General features: G+C 46.7%; 1 protein-coding gene across 1 annotated transcript; it reads right to left on the bottom strand.

The window, feature by feature from the left end:
* Positions 1–4,377: 4,377 nt before the first annotated feature.
* Positions 4,378–18,553, bottom strand: TRIM16 (tripartite motif containing 16). Its single transcript, XM_054048419.1, has 6 exons — positions 17,953–18,553; positions 14,636–14,731; positions 11,139–11,372; positions 10,080–10,251; positions 6,800–6,895; positions 4,378–6,441 (listed from the first exon to the last, which is right to left on the bottom strand). Exons 1-6 carry the CDS (start codon positions 18,517–18,519, stop codon positions 5,804–5,806), a joined length of 1,803 nt encoding a protein of 600 aa, XP_053904394.1. The 5' UTR covers positions 18,520–18,553; the 3' UTR covers positions 4,378–5,803.
* Positions 18,554–19,445: the final 892 nt, after the last annotated feature.

The following is a 19,445-nucleotide window of genomic DNA, read 5'->3' as shown; positions in this document are numbered from 1 at the left end:
AAGAGAAGAATCCAGCCTTCATTTCTTCCTGCTTTCCTTGCCCCTGCCTCCTCCTTTCATGCTCTTTGTTCATCCTTCCTTCCTCTCCCCTAGTTCTCAAATGCCTCTACATTCCCTGGGCAGGGAGTGAAGTAAAGTCACAGCAGGACAACCCAGCTGTTGCTTTGCTGTGGAGCTGCGTGATGAGGTTAGGGGCCTCGTTATAAATGCCACAGAGAGTCCTGTGGCACCTTTAAGACTAACAGATGTATTGGAGCATAAGCTTTTGTGGGTGAATGCCCACTTCGGATGCATCCGATGAAGTGGGCATTCACCCACGAAAGCTTATGCTCCAATACATCTGTTAGTCGTAAAGGTGCCACAGGACTCCCTGTTGCTTTTTACAGATCCAGACTAACACGGCTACCCCTCTGATTATAAATGCCGTGATTCCCCCCCCACCCCACCCCCCACACACACAATCTATTTCTGCTAAAATGAAGCTCTTTTGCTAATGAAAAATCTGACAGAAATGGAGAAAACGCCAGCAAGAACTGGATGCTTTGAAGAGGGAGGGAGGCACAAAGCAAATGATAAACAGTGTGTTTTTCATGTGGCACTTTGACCTGGTTGTCTTATTCCATTACTGGAGACAGCACCTAGGCTTCCTGCTGAGGTAGCCCTCACAACAGAGTCAATATGGCCCACATTCAGCCTTGGCGTGACTCCACAGATAAATTTGGCCCCAGGGGGTCTTGCAGGGACTCCAAGGACTGCAGCATCAGGCCCTGCAGTATTGCAAATGTACAGTATTACCATCACTGGTCTGATGGTGCAGCAACCTCCTGGTGGGACATGAACGTATTTCATTCAATGGGAACAGCGTACAAATAAAACAATTCTTTTTCTGGGCTTCCCTCCACCACTCTGCCAGTGCTTCTCAATCCTGACCTGCAGCACCCCTGCTAGTCCCATTCTGGGGGCCCGCACAGCTCTGCTGAAGCACCTCACTTGTGACATGCCCCACCTCCTGATACGCTAGCCCTGAGCTTCCACGCCACTCTGCGGATGCATCTACAGTACTTCACTTCCTCTCCAGGCCCTGCTCTTCTAATGAGCAGGAATCCCCAGTGGTATCAAAGTTTACTACCTTTTTTCCTTGATGTGCTGTGATACCCCATAACTCGCAGGAGGCCTGCTTTTCATGTGGGAATGTGACCCAGATAGGAACCTCGGCCTCCACAGGCAAACTCACTGACCCAGTACTGGGAAGTGCTTCCATACAAATTCCTTCAACAGTCACAGGCTTTCTGGTGGATTTATTTATTTATTTATAATCCACACAGTAACTTACTTGCTCCCACAGCAGCAATGGCAGCTTTGCTGTGGGAGAAGAGTGCCCTCTTGTGGCACCAATTTCATTCTAATTCCTCTTTTCCACTCTCCGCTCTTCCCTTATTAGTCAGGCTCTCCTTTGCACTCCCTGCTCTTGTTTGTCATTTCCCTGCGGCAAGGGGTAGGCTTTCCTTTTCCCTCACCAGGCTTTTCTATCATCCTTGCTTTTATTGTTTATTTATACTGCTTTCCAAAATCTATGTATGGTCATGATTTTATCACTTGGATCCTTTTCCCTTCGAAATTCTCTTGTATTTCCTTCCCCACATTTTCACTCTGTTCCAATCTCATTTTCTCTTTTGTTTCCCCACCCACCCACTCTGCTCACCCAAAACCTTCTCCCCCTGCTTTTTAACCTCTCCAATTCCCGCTGCACATCAAATTCACTTCTTTGTGCTGCTTCTGGATTCTCCCCTCCTTTGCACCATCATCACTCCATCAGCCCCAAGCCTTGCTTCTGCTGAGCTGCACTTGGTACAGGAGTTTGAGAGGTGAGGGCAGCCTTTCTGCTCCCAGACTCCAAGCACTGGATTGATCCCCTAGGTCTGGGGGTCCCAAGACCCCTATCTAAAGAACAGGTGCAGCAGAGGAAGTTTAGTACAGGTCTCATCTGCACTGGCTCTCTTTCTGCCTCCAGCTACAGCTGCAAGGACCACTGCTTGAGCTGTGAGAGCAGGTAGTTCAGCACTCCAGTTTCATTCAGTCCTGGCCTGTCAACCAGGATGTAGTGCTGGCTTTGTGAAATGGACACTTGCCCATAGGGATAGTACAGAGACCCAGACACTCATCTCCCCCCATAGACCACCAAGCAGTCACTAGATTCAGGCTTGCAGCCTAGGAGAGGAAGGCTATAGATTCCACTACAGTCACCTGGAAGATCCAGGCCCTCAACAGGAGGGGATTAAGAAATAAATCTCACACCCAGGATGTGAGTCATCCTCGAAACTCTTTCTCTGTTCAGTGGTGTTTATCCCAGGAACCAACCTCTCTCAGTCTCTGTATTTCCAGAGCTCATACCTTGGTTTTTATATGCAGGCCCTTTGTTCCTCGCACTGTGCGGTGAATGCTTCACTGGTAAGGCCATAGGTGCTCACCCCACCAGAGACAAGTAGTGTGGTATTTACCATTCGTGCCCCTATGCTACGTGGGGCAAGTTACTTTGTGCTGAGTGCGAGGCCCCCTAGAGAAATCAAGATGGCTTCCTCTTTGCCATGGTCCTGGCCGGGGCACGTCCTAGGCTCCACGTGTGGAAGCCAGTATTGCCAACTCTCGTGATTTCATTGTGACTCTTGTGATTTTTAATGTTTCTCTTAAAGCCCCAGCTACTGGAAGCATGATTTGCATGAAAGCCTCAGCTTTCATATACAAATAAAGAAGCGTCTAGCCCTGTGGTTAGCAGAGCAAAGCTTGAAGATGTGAAGCAACTGTACCTGAAGCATTCAGAAACCAGGAGGTAAATGAAAAGAACCCAACTTTAAAAACATGATTTTTTTTTAAGCCAGACTCCTGATTTTTGAAGGTTTGTAATTGGCAGAATAAGGAAACCCCACATTTCCCCTAATTTACAATTACACCCCAATATCCCTGTATAGACCTGACCTCTCCCCCACCCCTTTGTCTGGAATAGGGGCAGGACAGGAAGGGAGATCAAAGGCAGTCTTACAGCTTGCTGCTGGAAGGCCAACTCAGATGGTATCACGGCATATGTGGGAGCACCGTGCCTTGGGTTCACTAGCATTAGTGGAGGGAGGGTGTGTCTTGTAAAATGGCTTTGTCTATATCAGTATGTGTGCAACAGTGGACTCACCACTGGGGCTGCCCCTCACAGCTGGGCATGGGAAAGCAGCTCTGTAGTGTCCCCACAAGTGGTCCTCCTCTTCTCGTAACTCAGCACTGCAGCATGGTCATGGTTAGTCTCACCTCTTCTGGGCTAATAGAGTCCAACAAATAATTCCTTGTCAGGTCTCTGGCTCCTGACTCTTGGCCCAGTGGTTTGGGCATACTCCTCTCCAGACTCTGACCTATCCTTATTCCCCCTACATCAGAGGGGAATCACCCCACCCTCCCACTAGCTGGTAGGGGAATCCAGTCCCACGCTGGGTTCCAGTCCAGGGACCCTAGGACAAGCGGCCAAGGTCTGCCTCCATCAGACACTTGCTGCCGTCTCTCAGGACTCCTTCCTACCATTAGCTTTTCTTTGGGTCTTTTTCGCCAGCCACTTCCTGGGCTCTTTGTAACAAGCAACAACCTCCCAGGGCTTTCCCCTAGAGTCCTGGTTCTTGCCCTTGTGTCAGGATCAACCACAGGAGCTTGCCCCAATCCTCTGTCTTCTAGGTATCTTCCCTCCTTGATCTTCCTCCTTGCCCTGCAGGCCTCCCTGTTCCCCACAGCACTCTCCCCTCTCTAGGGCCCAGAGAGTGGCTGGAGAATTCTTCCCTCATCCGCTGCAGCCCTTCACACTCCAGTCCCAGATACACCTTAGGCTTCACTGCCTCCAGCTTCCTTCTGGCTCAGAACAACCTGCCCCCAGATACCCAGGCTTCCTCCTGACTCAGAACTCTCTAATTCTAGCCCCAGGCCTCTTTCTGCCTTTAGCCCAAGAGAGGAAACATCCAGCTACTCCTCTGCTGAGTCACCTCCCTTCCCACTACCCTGAGCTCCTTCCTTTATGAAGACCCAGCTCCCTGCCAGCTGGGCTTGCTCACCAACTAGGCCTACCACCCACTCAGGTGCTAACCAGTGGCCTAATTGGGCTCAGGCTCCTGTTAATCCTTTCATTACCTGTGTGGGGTACACACCCCATCACACAGGGCTTCATACAGTATCAGGTTCATGGAAGAAAACACATCATGGTGCTGGCCTGTGTACTGGTGCAGCCTTATTGAAGTAGTGGCATTCTAAGGGAGTTCTGGAATTACTGTGTATAAAGCACCATACACTTGCATGGCACCCTGCAAACACAGAGTGCTTACACTCACCAATAGAATAAAGACAGGACAACAGTTCAGGTGGAGAGATTTTTAATGAGGACAACAAGGTTTCAGGAAGAAGAGGGTTTCAAGTATTGTTGGGAGGAGGTATTTGGAGGACAGGAAGTGGAGATTTGTTCCAAATGTAGGAGAGAGCATGACCGAAGGTACAAAGCTGCCAGCGAGACAGAGAGAAAAGGAGCAAGGAAAAGACAGGATAGGGAGTAGAAGGGTGGGGGTTAGAAATTCAGAGATTTAGACAGGAATAGGATTATTTAAAGGCATGAAGGCAAAGACAGAGTTTGGATTAGATGCAGTATGAAATAGGAAGGCAGCGCACATGTGTTCGGGGCGGGCGGTGATGGGCTGAAGTGTAAAAAGAGAAAGGTGGTTTCAGTAGAAGGCTAGATTAGGTAGGGAAGACTTGAGGGACAGAGAGGAAAAGAATAATAATATTTAGTTATATAGCAATGTGCACTGCAGCACTGCCCCCCCCTTAACAATGGTGGGCAAGCATCTTTATCCCCATTTTACAGATCAATTAATGTAGGCACAAAGATGAAGATGCCCAAGGTCACCCATCCACTCAGGAACAGAACTCCTCCCTGCCAGTCCAGTGTTCTACCTAAGGTGCTTAAGCACTCATCACTGTAGTCTCTGAGCATCTCATCATCTTTTGTGTGTTTATCCTAACAACACCCCTGAGAGGCAGGGCAAGGCTATTATCCCCGTAGTACAGGCGGGGAACTGAGACACAGAGAGACTGAGCGACTTGCCCAGCATCACACAAGGAGACTGTGGTGGTGTAGGCAAGTGAACACTGGTCCCCCCACACCCATGATAACACCCTAGCTGCTGGACCAGCCTGCCTGTCCACTGACCTACTCTGCCTCCAATCAGACCAGGTGTAACAGAATGAAACTGAGTAAAAGAAATGTAGGCTGAACATTAGGAATATTTTCCTTACAGTGAGATCTTGACCTATTAGTGCCTGTTCCTCCTCTCACACAGGTTGTACACCGGTGTAACTCCACTCTAGATCTCCAGCTGGGATAAATCATCATAGCTTCATTGAGTTCAACAGAGCTATGCAGAGCTACACGACCTGCAGATTTGGCCCCAAGGCCAACTTCCATAGAGTTACACCTGGTTTATGCCACTGTAAGCGAGTGAAGAATCAGGTCTCTTGAAGCTGGAAAAATTTTCTAAGGGAACTGGAGGAATACCCATCATGTTGAAATAAGGTAAAATCCTACTGAACAAAGCATTCAAGAATATATAGCAGGAAACAATTTGCACTGACCCCTGGGAGTTGGATTACATGACCTAAAAGGACTTTTCCATCTCTAAGGCATAGGAAGCCGAGAACCAGCTTAGTTTATGGAACCTCTTATTAAAACCCCAGTAGCATGTATCCCCTTGCTGCCTCTGCTGCCCCAATACTAATATTGATCTACAACCTAAGTACTGGCCAATGCTTCTACCTCAGACACTAAACATGTGTTGGAAGGAGCAGCTTCCTCTGAGGAAGCAGAAGAGGCAGGAGTCTTCTCATCAGCATCCCCTGCTTTGATTATTCTGATGGAGTTTTCTTTCTTCGAAAGCCAGAAAGCAGGGTAGAGCGGCTCAGCAAATTCACACTCAAACTTGTGTATCAGAGTCATGGTGTCCAAGGTGACACCATAGAAGGACAAAGTGCCCTTGGGGTAGTCCAGATAGACCCCTATCCTGTTGAACGTGTCTGTTTTCAGTGGCGTCTCCACATCACTGTGCCATGCAGAGAACCCCTTGCCATGCCACTGGATGCTCCAGGAGAAGTTATTCCCCGAGATGCAGCTGTTGCTTTCTGACCCCTTCCGGTCAATGCTTTTGTACGTCATACCAATGTAAATGCCGGCTCCGCTTATTTCAGCCTCAAAGTAGTAGCGACCCATGTACAAGCTGTTGTCTGACAGCACCTGGCGCCAGTGCTCAAATCTTTCAGGGTGATCTGGGTAGGAGTGTTCCCAGGGTGTGGTGTTAGTCACTTTGTGGTTGTCCTCCAAGAGCCTGAGATATCTGTGGGCTGTGACTGAGTCAAACGTTAATGGGCACGAGTCTAAATAGAAAAGAAAATTGTTACTGAAATGGCTAACATGGCCTCTCCAGTGGGCACTCTCCATGTTGGTTAGCCCAAGATATGAGCTATGGACCCTATTCCACTATTATACACACTCCATTACCTGAGCATCACTGGGCAACTGAATACCTTTGTATAGCCCAGGCGATTTTCACCGGGATTGAAAGAAGCTATGGCCATGCTCATGTTTCAGCTGATAACAATTAAGACAACTAAGATACAGATAATCCAAGATTAACTACATAACCAGATCACTCTCTAGAAACTTCTTCCAAACTCCCATTCCCCTCTCCCCCAGAGCCTCATCTGCTTTAGAGTCATTAATTCCAATACTTACACTTGAGAAAGTCACTCCTAGTCTCTGGATCTGGCGCTGATATGCGGTGCCTGGATGGTACAATTGCAGACACCATCGTTTTGATCCCACAGTCCTCTTCAACAACAAAAAGACAATTAGCATTCCCAGAACTAACCCTGTGAGTTTGTTCGAGGTGGGATACCAATAGCATAGGGGAATGGAGCATATGCTCCATGCCATTGCTGTCTGACAGAGGGATAGAATATAAGAATGGCCATACTGGGGCAAACCAATGGTCCTTCTAGCCCAGTTTCCTGTCTTCCAGCAGTGGCTGGTGTCAGATGTTTCAGAGGGAGTGAACAGAACAGGGGAATTAGCAAGTGATCCATCCCCCTCATCCAGTCCCAGCTTCTGGCAGTCAGAGGTTTAGGGACACCCAGAGCATGGTGTTGTGTCCCTGACTATCTTGGCTAATAACTTCATGGCTATTTCATTCTTTTTTGAGTCCAGTCATACTTTTGGCCTTCACAACATCCCCTGGCAATGAGTTCCACAGGTGGACTGCGTGTTGTGTGAAGACCTGTTCTATTACATTGTTATCAGGATTAAGAACCAGCAGTCTGGTTCCACGGACATTTAATTTGAACAAATAGTTTTGTGAGTGCACACAAACATTGGGCCCGATTCTGATCTCTCACTGCTTACTCCATCCTTCGACTCTCTGCACTTTGGGGTCAGAGCAGTGGAACAGCCCCTACCAGAACAGGACCTGGAATGGAGCTTCTAGGCACTACTGCAGTGGTTTTCATTTGCAGACCCCTAAACATTTTCAAATGGAGGTGCGGACCCCTTTGGAAATCTTAGACAGCCTGATCCCCGAGGTCCACAGGCCACAGGTTGAAAACCATTGCACTGCTGTAAGACAATCAATAATATCATCAGTGTGAAGCTGGCATGAGTGAGATCAGGATGAGGCCCGCTGATGCATCCGAAGAAGTGAGGTTTTTACTCACGAAAGCTTATGCCCAAATAAATCTGTTAGTCTTTAAGGTGCCACCAGACTCTTTGTTGTTTTTCCAGCCTAAAGGCAGTAGAAGAGCTGGTTGGGTAGCTTTGTGCCTCAAACGCATGAAAAGGGCTGCACTTAACCCCACATCTCTTCAGACATGCCTAGTCTTGGTGCCTGCCTTGCCTCTTGCACTCAAGTGTTAGGGAGTAGGGGTGAGGTGCGGTTGAGACTTATTCAGTGCAATGGACAATACCTGCTGCTTGATTGTATTTGTGCAGGCACATGTACAGCAGAGTGCTACAGCCTCACAGTTCCTGCTGCACACCACCCTAGGAAGGGCACTCTTGGCTGGTGTAGCACAGTCCAGGACATTTTTAGGGCTTCGTGATGTTTCTCTGATCAGCTAAACTCAAAACACAAGACCCACTCTGTACCCTAGGCAGCTGCTTCATGTCCTTCCTTGCTTGGTGTTTCTCTGGCATAAACCCAATCATACTCAAGCGTGGAGAAATGGGAGGGAGAGTAAACCCAGAGGAGAACAGAATCAAACTGCAAAGCAACAGGTGGCGTTGAGAGCAGTGAGGGCTGCAGGTCACTCCCAATAAAAGTAAAGTCCTTCATTCAGGGAGAGTCAATAAACAGCAAGATAGAAAACAGGAGAGGTGAGACTATAAGAAATCAGCAACAGCTATCACATTGTACCCACTAAAGGGCAGGACTGAAATTACGGGGGAATGGGAGAAGCAATAGCTTGAGATGACAAAGGTAAATTTCTATGCTGGGGCTAGGATGGGCGTCACCAGCGCTATGCCACTGGTACGAAGGGAATCCCCATGTGACTGGTTAAGCTGCCTTTCTGGCTGCTTTGCACTGCCGGAGTGTCACCAAACAGCCAGCTCATGGAGGATAATTGTGGGCAATGTTTATAGAGCTTTTGGAGATCCCTGGATGGACAGCGTATTATTATTATTAAATTGCAGTACTCGTTTATTCCAGAAAAAAAAAAAAAACACCACATTTGCTATAAATGCCACAACTCATATGGAGTTAAAACCTGCTAAATCACCATGGATTCCACAGCTCCCTCCCCTGTCCGTATGTTTCTCAAGGAAATAACTTCAGTCCCCAGGTGGCGGAATTGATTCACACTGGGAAAGAGCCTGGTTTCCTTGCTGTCACCTCCAGCCCATACCTGACTTTGTGTCAAGACTAGGGTGACCAGACAGCAAGTTTCAGAGTAACAGCCGTGTTAGTCTGTATCCGCAAAAAGAAGAACAGGAGTACTTGTGGCACCTTAGAGACTAACAAATTTATTAGAGCATAAGCTTTCGTGGACTACAGCCCACTTATATGCATCCGAAGAAGTGGGCTGTAGTCCACGAAAGCTTATGCTCTAATAAATTTGTTAGTCTCTAAGGTGCCACAAGTACTCCTGTTCTTCTTTCTTCAGACAGCAAGTGTGAAAAATCGGGCCGGGGGTGGGAGGTAATAGGAGCCTATATAAGAAAAAGACCCCAAAATCGGGACTGTCCCTATAAAATCAGAACATCTGGTCACCCTAGTCAAAACTGCCAGCAAGGCAGGATTGATGCTGTGGCCTCCATAAAGCACTAGCACCTAATAGCCTTTGCTTTGCTGGGGAAAACAGGAGTGACTACATATAAACAAGTGTAATTGACGAGCGCCAGCTGATAACGTTAATGCATTGGAGGGTGAGGAATTCAGCTAGATCCTCATATTGCTTATCAGATTTCTATTGTGGACTTAAAAGGTGTTAGGATGCAACCTAGGTAATATCCAGGCCTTTTCACATAGTAAATCATTAACTGCTGATTGCAGTGGGTTGATCATTTGAAAGAAAAACTGGGACAAAGTTAAATAGTGAGGGGAGGGGGAAATACCTGGAAGGTTTATACATTCTGCTTGCTCTCTTTTCTAAGCACAGTATTGTGCTTAAATATAAACATCACCCCCAACACGCATACCCCTTAATCAACCCACATTTCCCTCATGCTTGGACATCCAGTAAAATTGCAAGCTCTACATCACAATCTGTTACCATCGGAATCAGTGTGTGATGTTGCAAATCCAGCATGATGATCTCATTGCAGACAGGAAGGATCGTCTGGTGGGTTCTATTCCTGACTCTGCCACTGTGACCTTGGGATTGTCAATTCCTGGGGACCCAGGAAACATGCATTTTATCAGGGCCTCACTTTTGCCATCTGGTGAGAGGACTAAAGTGTTCATACAAACCCACACACCGCAAATGTGCATTTAAACAGCTGCAAGGCAGAGGGTGAGACTCACCTTCCTTTGCAAACTCCTGGAGCTTTTCCTTATAGGTGGTTTGTACAAGCTGTAGCAAGTGTTCTGTTGACTCTGAGATGACCCTTCTGATCCCTGACAGTTTATCTTTGAGTCCAATATAAACACTGGGAAGCGCGTCATCCCCCGTGTTCTTCTTGAGCTCACAATACTCCTGCCAAAAAAACAATTCTATTTTTGCTCATTTTCCTCATATATTTGGCTGATTTTGTACCAGATCCATCTCACCATAAAGTTACTAGCAAAATCCCAATGGACTTTAGTGAGAGCAGACTCTGACCCTTTCCATTCCATTGCAGCCCTGAAGAACTTAAACTCAGCTGATACAGGAACCTATATTATGGGAGATATTTAAGATCAGCTGAATATGAAGTTCACCAGATAAACTTCATGATTGTAAAGCTAAAGCCAAGGAACAGCAATCTCTGGACTTCACTACAAGCTTCCCTGTACTCTGAGGGCATTAGAAAAAGACGACCATGGTCATAAAATAATGAAGGAAACAACACACCCAGCATTTATAATGAAATGACAATGTTATTGGCTGTAGGCTAATAATGTATCTAAGCCAGTTCCAGGGAGAACGAAGAGAAGTCTTAGCAACTTCTAGAGATAAAGGTGTAGGGCAAAGTTCTATCATCTTCACCCAGGAGCTTTGCACAGTTTAGACTCAAACAAGGTGGCCTTTAGACGTCTGAAACATTTTCCTTCTTTAAAAGCAAAGGTGAAAAAAATCTCTCCTTTTCTCTCCTCCTAGAAGATTTCAGAGCACTTTAGGGCTGGGAGGCGCTTTTGACAATCCCAGTCTTACACTCCACAGCCTAAGGAGGGCCAATCAGTTCTGAATTTGGTGTCAGAATCTCCATTTCAGATTACAGGAGATGTTCTAAGAAGGCCTGGCACCATTTTTCAATTATAAAATGGCGCAATGCAGTCTGATCGTACTGCACACTTGACCTGAACACCTCAAACCAGACACTAATCTACAAACACACCATCCCCCGGGTCTTTATAATGGAAAGACCTTGTCCATCATGGTACCTTAAGGAACAGGATGTCACTGGTGTAGAGGGCCATCTTCTCCAGCCTGAGTTTATTCTCTTCCATGGCAGCACGCTTGTGCTCCAGATGGATCTTTATCCCGTTGGCTTGATTCACCGCCACACGCTCCTTCTCCTCTAGAAATGCCAGTACATCCGAATGGGCCATCTTGACGGCTTCCAAAAGCTCCCCAAACTGCCTGGACACCAGGCTTTTCACTTCGGAGATAGAACTCTACAGGGACAAAAGCCACCACTGTTGCCTTTTCCAACCAGCCTCGCTGTGTCACCATTGCACCTTCCTGGCAAATGCATCAGGATGTGGCAAACAACATTTTCTAATCACTGTGGAGATGCCTCTGTAGCACAAAGGCAGTGGCAGCAACAGCTAATCAGTGAATCCAAACCAAGGGACTGGAACCCAAGGGACTGGAACCCACGGCCACATTTCCAGCAGATCCTGGTCTCTTTCCTTATGCCCCAACACACCTCCACACACGCACATACACACACCCTGAGAGCAGTTAAGGGCATTGGGTTTTGACTGACTGAGGGTCATAGCCAGGGAAATCCCTGTCTGTGACAGAAGGGTTAAGTGAACTCGACCTGTGGAACCACTGGATGCTGTTAAAAGGGCAACCTGTAATCCCAATCAAAGTTGCAGCAGGTGGCGAGCTGACCCAGGAAGGGGATGACATTTCTTTTCAGAACAGAGAATTGGAAGGACGAAGGAAGCATGCCCATGTAGCACTGTGTCTTCCCCTTCATTGTGTTATGGGGTTAGATCACAGTGGACCATAGGCCTGAACCAGTTATGCATTGCCCATACATAAGACCACCAGCTAGCTCAGCACCTGGCTATGGGGGGGTTTGACACCAACAACCCAACAGCAAGCCTTCTGAATGAGTAAGGCGCAGTGCTGACACCCCAGTTAATCCCCATCATTTCTTTATAAGTCAGCATGGAAGGATTAGATTTTTATTGGTAGGTGTCAGTAAAGATCAATTTCGCCATACACACCCAAACCGGCGAAACAAGTATTTCCATCAACAATAATCAAAATTCATAGACAGGCACAGGAAGAAACATGCTGCCTGAGCACTTGGCAGAGTTTGATTTGAGGATAGTGACTTTGGCTATTTTGACATGTGATGCTGACAATTTGTGTTGTAATGGTTATCAAGCTTTCATTTTTTGAATCTCAACATCCACTGCCATGAAATAATTATTGTTTGACCCTCCCCATTGACTGACACCCCCATAACTTCCCACAACTGTAAACGTTTAAATTAATAAAAAAATAAAAATGCTTAAAAATAAATATGAACACAGTTGGCTGAAATTATAAAATAAAAATAAAATTCTGCCAAGCCTATTTATAAGGCTGGTGGCCAAGTTGCAAAGCATTGAGACTTGCTGTGGAGGATTGGGGAGTTGGGGGGGGGGGCGCTCTCGAAGTACCAACAGAGAGGGGAGAAAATCCACAGGCGGAATACCTCTGTTCCCACAATGAGCTTCCCATGTGACAAAGCACAGTACACACAGAAACAGACATGGAAGCACTTCCAATGGATAACTCAGAAGGTAACACAGTGAGAAAACAAACAGGATCCCTTCTCATTCTTGAAGTAGGACAGGTATTGTATGGCACAAGCACAGAGGATGCAGCCCCACCTGCTCTGGGGCTGGAGCCCTGCTGCTGGAAATGGAAATAAGGCAGAACTTCAATGAATCACAGGGTAAAATTCTGCCCTGATTTCTACTCAAAAGAGGTTACAGGATCTTTCTAGCAAGATGGCTACAACCAGGCTGACTTGGATCCACTCCACACTTCCTTGTAAATCAAACAAAAAACCCTCATTCTCCCAGATTATCAGAGTTGAGGACCAGATCCTCAAAGTATTTAAGCACCTAACTCCCATTTCTGCTCAGACTGCCTACAAAGAGGTGAGTCAGAACCAGTGGCAGTGGCAGGTTGATCTGAAAATTCATCCAGAAATAGAAACTGGACTCAGACCAGCAAATTATCTCACAGAGGCTAACAGGAGGTAACAACTTTCCTCTAGATTTGAACCAGCCACCTAGAAATGAAGGGCTTCATATCTCATCAGCCATGTCCTGAGGATTGGTCCTGGAATTACCATGAATTGTCATGCAGAAAAGAAACATCAGAGCAGTGCTATCCGGGAAAGCAGCTGTGGAGGCTGTCCCATGGAGTGAAGTCTGTGGGTTTACGTGAGTATTACGGCACCAGCACAGGACAATTTCAACAGGGTAACAATTAATATGATTAGTCACCTTTTCTAACCGTTTAAACATGACACTGGTCTTTGGAAGCCCTGTGAAGATGTGACTCACCAAAGATGCCTCACACAGGCAGCTGGATTGTATGTATCATCAAACAACGGTTCTGGGTGGATTCTCCACAACAGAAGCCGGCACAAAGCTGATCCTGCCCTGAAATACTAAATCTTTTGGCACTTGCAAGTGTTCCCTCACAAGATGAGCAAACCCATTCAGATCAAAGGCAAAGCAGCCCCAAAATCTCCCCCTCAATTCAAAAGAAGCCTGAAATTCGGTGGAGTTTTTCAGCTTTTGACAGTGGTGCATTTTAATTGTCACGGAGCCGCTGGACGTCGTGATTCTACCCAGGCTAGGACCCCCACTGTCTTTTTATAGTCATTTTTCAGGGTAGAACTGCCCTTCAAGGCTGGAGGGGAGTTTGAGCTGTGACGTTGAGATGTGATCTGAGTTTGTCCAAAGAATTTGGAATTCAGTATCTCAGCATAACTGCCAGGTGAATGTTTGTTACAGGTCCCCTTCTGTGTGCAATACACAGAGGAAATGTGTTAGTTACAGCCCCATGTAGGGAGCTTTAGTTGAGCTATTGCAGCTCTCTGAGCTCCCAGTTCAATCTTTGGTGTCAAGCTGTTTTTTATGTAATAATTAGTGGGCTCAATTCTCAGTGGTGTAAATCTCTCTATCTGAGGTATATATCTGGCCCCCATTACTATCATGTCTGAGCACCTCACAATTTTTAACATATTGCTCCTCACAACACCTGAGAGGCAGGACAGTGCAATTCTCCCTATTGTACAAGTGGGAAGCGGAGCCAGAGGGAGACTAAGTGATTTGCCCAAGGTCACACAGGAAGACTGTGGCAGAGCAGGGAATTGCACCCACGTCTCGGGTGCGTGTCCTACCCACCCTTCCATCCAACCTGCCCCATTGGCATGTTATTGTCCTGCTTCTCAGGGTTTTTAATGGAACGTGAGTAGCAGCTTGTGACCAGAGAGGGGAGAGCAGGCCAGCGGCATGGAACAGGCCTGGAGATGTCTGCGGATGACAGAGACATTTAGGCTGCATACACTTCATACATACAGGAGCGTAAGACCATTATCCAGGCTCCCATTTAAATATCATCCATCCATTTTCATGCCATTATTATGGGTTCAATTTAATCTGCGGAGGAGAAATAACCCAAGTTCTGTCCTTACCACTATAGACTGTGTATTATTCTGCAACTTGACAATTGCGTTTTCAGCAGACTTCAGTTTCCAGTCGTACTCTGCTTGGGTCTGCAGAAGTTCACTCTGTGAATGGATGAAGCAGGTGTTAACAATCCACTCTCTCAGTGATCAGACAGAATAGCAGAGAGGGGGTTGTGAAACTCTATAACTGATTTTTGGTTACCCAAAGCAGCCAGCTGGAACCCATGCCACTTCCCACAGACAAGAGCAGTCCACGGACTCACAATACTCTGGACAGTTTTATTAGCTTCTGTCTGATCTGGGGAGTGTGTCATTTTCTCCAGCAACACAATAAATTAGAAAATGCTGTCTCTGCAGCTCCTGCTACCTTCAGTGCCTGGGAAAGCCTATGACAGTAACAGAAACAGCAAATAAAACATCCTTGGTCACACATGGCTGCAGTAACTAAGCCCTAAGAAGGTTAGTCATCCAGAGCAGTGGAAGGGAAAGTCAGAATCCAAATCAATGAGTGGGGAAAATACAAGAGCCTGGGGTCTGGATTTTGCCTTGATCTTTCATACAAAGACTAGGAACAGATGGAATGGTTAACAAACGTAAAACCAATCCCTCCATCCCACCCAAATCTCGGAACATTTCTAGACCCAAATTTGAAGCAAAAATTTTCAAGGTTCTGAAAGAAGTTTCCCTCTCACTTCTAGGGTCTGAGTCTGCTCTCATTTATACTGGTCTTCACACTTGTTTAACCCCATTGACTTCAATGGAGTTACTCCAGATTTACATCCAAGTAGGTGAGAGAAGAACCAAGACCCTTGGTTCCACACATGAGTCAGAATGCTAAAAATCTCACAAGAAAGGCTGTTCTCATGACTTTTCCAGAGCAATTTTGAAGACCCCATAGATTCAGAGAAGGAGCCAAAATTTGGTTTATCCAGACCAATTCTAAACTCCAAATCTTCTGTGTTTCAGCCAGGAGTAACAAAAACAAGAGAGTCTGATTATTTTAATGAAATGTATAATTACCTGTGGAACTCTCTGCCACAAGATACCAAAGACAAAAGCTTAGTTAAATTCAAAAGAGTATTAGACATCTATAAATAAGACTGTGTGCAGTTGTGTGAGATTACTCAGCACCCAGCAGTTCCCATTGGTTCCAATGGGAGGTGTTAGGCACTTTTGAAAGTGTGACCGCTTCACTTAGGTGCCTAGATGGGATTTGAACTCCATTGGAAATCTGATCCTGCAACAAAGCTGATATGCCTGCAACAAAGCTGACTGTTCCTCAAAGAGTACCCTGGGTGACTCAGAATTTGGTACCCCAATAAAATAAGCAATAGGGATTATTCACCAAAGCATCCTAGCCTTTGGTCCTTTGAGTGTCTGCCAGGCCCTATGCATCAAAAGAGAAATATATTCCACAGCACATTCCAGGCCACATATTTTGTCTTTGTTGCAACCAATCCCCAGGAGGAATGGTATTGAGTGTGTGAATGGTATTGAGATTTGGGAGGTTTTAGATAAAGGAAGAGCGGGGAAAGAACCTGCTGACTGCAGGATAACAGAAAAGGGGTTAAATTCAGACTGGCTCTGAACCCTTTGAAGTCAATGGTGGAAAAGGGGAGCAGGAGAAGGGGGTTGGGACTTCGGGATGTTAACCGGAAACCTCTAACTTCAAAAATAGACTCTGGCTGTCAGATCCCAGGATAGCATGTCAGAACAAGAAGAAAGGTTACTTCATAGATGTGGTAAGGACAACCGGGAACCACGTCTCCACCCAGTATCCAAGCTATGATTCACTGCAGCTGCCAGGACATATACTTTACTCACAGCAACGGCCTAGTCACCAAATGTGGATACAAAGCGGGAGAGGAGAGAGGCTCCTCGGGGAGAATCAAACGGGAAAATGGGTTCCCTTACCCACAAGTCCAATCCTTCCTCATGCAAGCCGTCTTGTATTAGTAAGGATGACACCTACAAGTAGGGACTGCAGGATCATGCCCCTTCCCCCAATGCCTTCCCCGCCTTATCCACCTAAATGTGTCATAGGGTAAATTTATCAAAAGCACCTAAGTAACTTGGGGCCCTAGGTCACAGTTTCAAAAGTGACTCGTGGCCAGGTTTTGAAAGGGATTCAGGCACCTAAAGAGACAGGTAGGTGCTTAGTGGAATTTTCAAAAGCACCCAGGCACTGAACTCCCACTGAAATCCCCCCAAACACCTAACTGCATCTTTAGGCCTCTAGAAACCTTTCAAAAGTCACTTTTGCAAATGGGACTTGGGCTCCTGAATCCTGTAGGTCCTTTAGAAAATGTTATCCATAACAAAAAGACCAGAGTACTAACATGAAATCGCCCATTTGATTCTCACATACCATACCAAAGCCGGGTTGTTGGGGGCAGGGGGGACAGGTTATAGGCACAACTAGAATTCCCTTTATAAAGCTTAAACCACTGAGACACACCACTGGCTCATTTTAAACCAGGAAACCTTTAGCCCATTCACAGATAAATCAACAGCATTTTTAACAAACCTTCCAGTACAGGTACTGGCAACAGCTACTGCTCCTGGAATGGAGCCCATTTCCCCCCAGCTGGGAGTGGGAAGGGAAGGTAAACACAAGCTGCAAAGGGCACAGATTTGTATCTCACTCAGTATAGAAAGAAAAACTCCATGTGCAGTGCAAATACTGTAAGCCCATACACAGCTATGTACTCCCCAAACCAGAGTCTTTCACTGCTACACACTACACAGTGGTGCGCTCTAGGGTCAAATCCTGGAGCCTTTGCTCAGTCCTTACCAAGTCAGTGGGCCCGACTCATCCCCTCACCAGGTTTCACTCCTTTGTGATTCTGTTGAGCCCAATTCTGAGCTCAGAATCAGAACAGTAGCGATTTCTACCCACTTGGCACAGGGAGAAGTGATGACACATGATCTCAAGCCCTAGAGAATCAGGCCCATTGATGTTAATGGGGTTACTCCTGCTTTACACCAGAGTGAATGGTGGTTTTGACAGGGCAGAACCTGAGTAAAGACTTGAGGATTTGGCCCACAGCCAGGGACAACAAATCCCTCTTTGCTATAAAGTACAAGTAACTTATTAATGAAACCAAGAGCCCTACAGGGCTACAAATCAGACAGGTCCCAGGATTCCTCTCCCTTATCGCAGCTTCAATCAGGAGTAAACCCACTGAGGCCAACAGCATAAGACCAGTGTATAAAGGCTGTGAGTGAGAAGGCCCTGGGCCCCACGCTGCCTCTATGCCCCTCTGCAACCTGGATCACTCTGTACCCCAAAGAACACCAATAAATACCAGGCAGTGACACACCTCATTGTCCTTCCTGGCTGCCTCACAGGTGAGTGAGTTGTGCCCCTTGTGCTCTTCGGCCAGGCACTCCTCACAGACACACACCAGGTCGGTCTGGCAGAACCACCCCAAGTGGCCTTTGTGAGTCTCACAGGTCTGTAGGTCAATGTCCTTTGCGGGGTTCATCAGCTTGTGGCTCCGCAGCTTGCTGTTCTCCAGGTGAGGCCGGAGGTGGTCCTCGCAATAATTCACCATGCAGGTCAAACAGGACTTCACTGCCAGGACCTTCTGGGCCATGCAGAAGTCACACAGGATCTCTTGCCCATCCTCCAGAATGTTCCCCTGCTCCAGAAGGCCAGGCTGGCCCATTGCCATCTCAGAGCCATTTACAATCAAACTGCCCTGCACGTCAGGTCCTGGGCTAGTGGCTTCTGGGCTTTCACAGCCATTCAACTCTTCACCCTCAGTTTTCTCACCTGGGAGGTCATTGCCCTCACAGACCTTGTGCCCTTTTGCCTTAGTGACAGAGCCACCTAGTAACAATTCCTGGGGCAGCCCTTCTGGAGCAGCGGGGCCACAGTCAGCCATTTCTGAGCTCCTCTGCCTTCCAAGGAACACACACTGTAACTGCACAGCGCAAGGGGGAATGAAAGAAAGTGACACACCTGAACTCACCCAACTGCCTGCAGCCGTTAACTCTTTCCAGCCTTTCAGGAAGTAGGAGTGCAATCAGAGCCAAGAAGCAAACAGCGAGTGAGTTTGTTCTGTGAATGACAGGCTGTGTGAGCTGTAGATAAATGCTGCTCTTTACAGCTGTCAATCTTGTCTCTGTCCCTCTGTCTCATATCTACAACCTTCCACCCGGACTTGCTGTCCTCTGTACGTCCAGCTGGAGGTGGCTGGAAAGTTGTTGGTTTTTTTCACCCAAATGGAAATTTCAAATTTTCATCAGGAACCAAGAAAAATTCAACTGAAAATAAACAAAAAATTGGTTTTGGGGTTTCCAACAAAAAATCAAAGATTTTCAAGCAAAGGAGACCCTTTCTGCAGAAACTTTCATTTTGTCACATACCCCGATTCCCAATGAAAAGAAGTGTTGATGGAAAATTTTCAACCAGCCCTCCCTGTAGCCTGACAAAATGTACTATTAATAGTGAGCCAAACCCTAGTGTTACTCCATGGCACAACTGTTGAAGGGTCTAAATCTTGATGCCCTGATGAGTTTTTTATTCAAATGGAATTGTGACCGAGCCAGGACTGACTAAAATCTGAGTGAGACTGCCAGGATTCGGCCCATTAATTATATTTAATACTTGTAGGTAGGCACGCTTTTCATCTTGCAACCACTGAACTACTACTTTCTGAGAGGCTGAGTTATCGGGCAGAGATTATTTAAATCCACATGCCCTTTAGAATCTTTCTGCACAAAATATTAGCTCGTGTCCTTCATTTTGGCTTTTAGACCCTCCTTTGCTCATGGGCAACACAGCCAATAAAGTTTAAGTCCCAGTTTT

This window comes from Malaclemys terrapin, chromosome 13 (genome assembly GCF_027887155.1).
Source record: "Malaclemys terrapin pileata isolate rMalTer1 chromosome 13, rMalTer1.hap1, whole genome shotgun sequence".
NCBI lineage: Eukaryota > Metazoa > Chordata > Testudines > Emydidae > Malaclemys > Malaclemys terrapin.
This window is presented reverse-complemented; position numbering and strand designations above follow the sequence as displayed.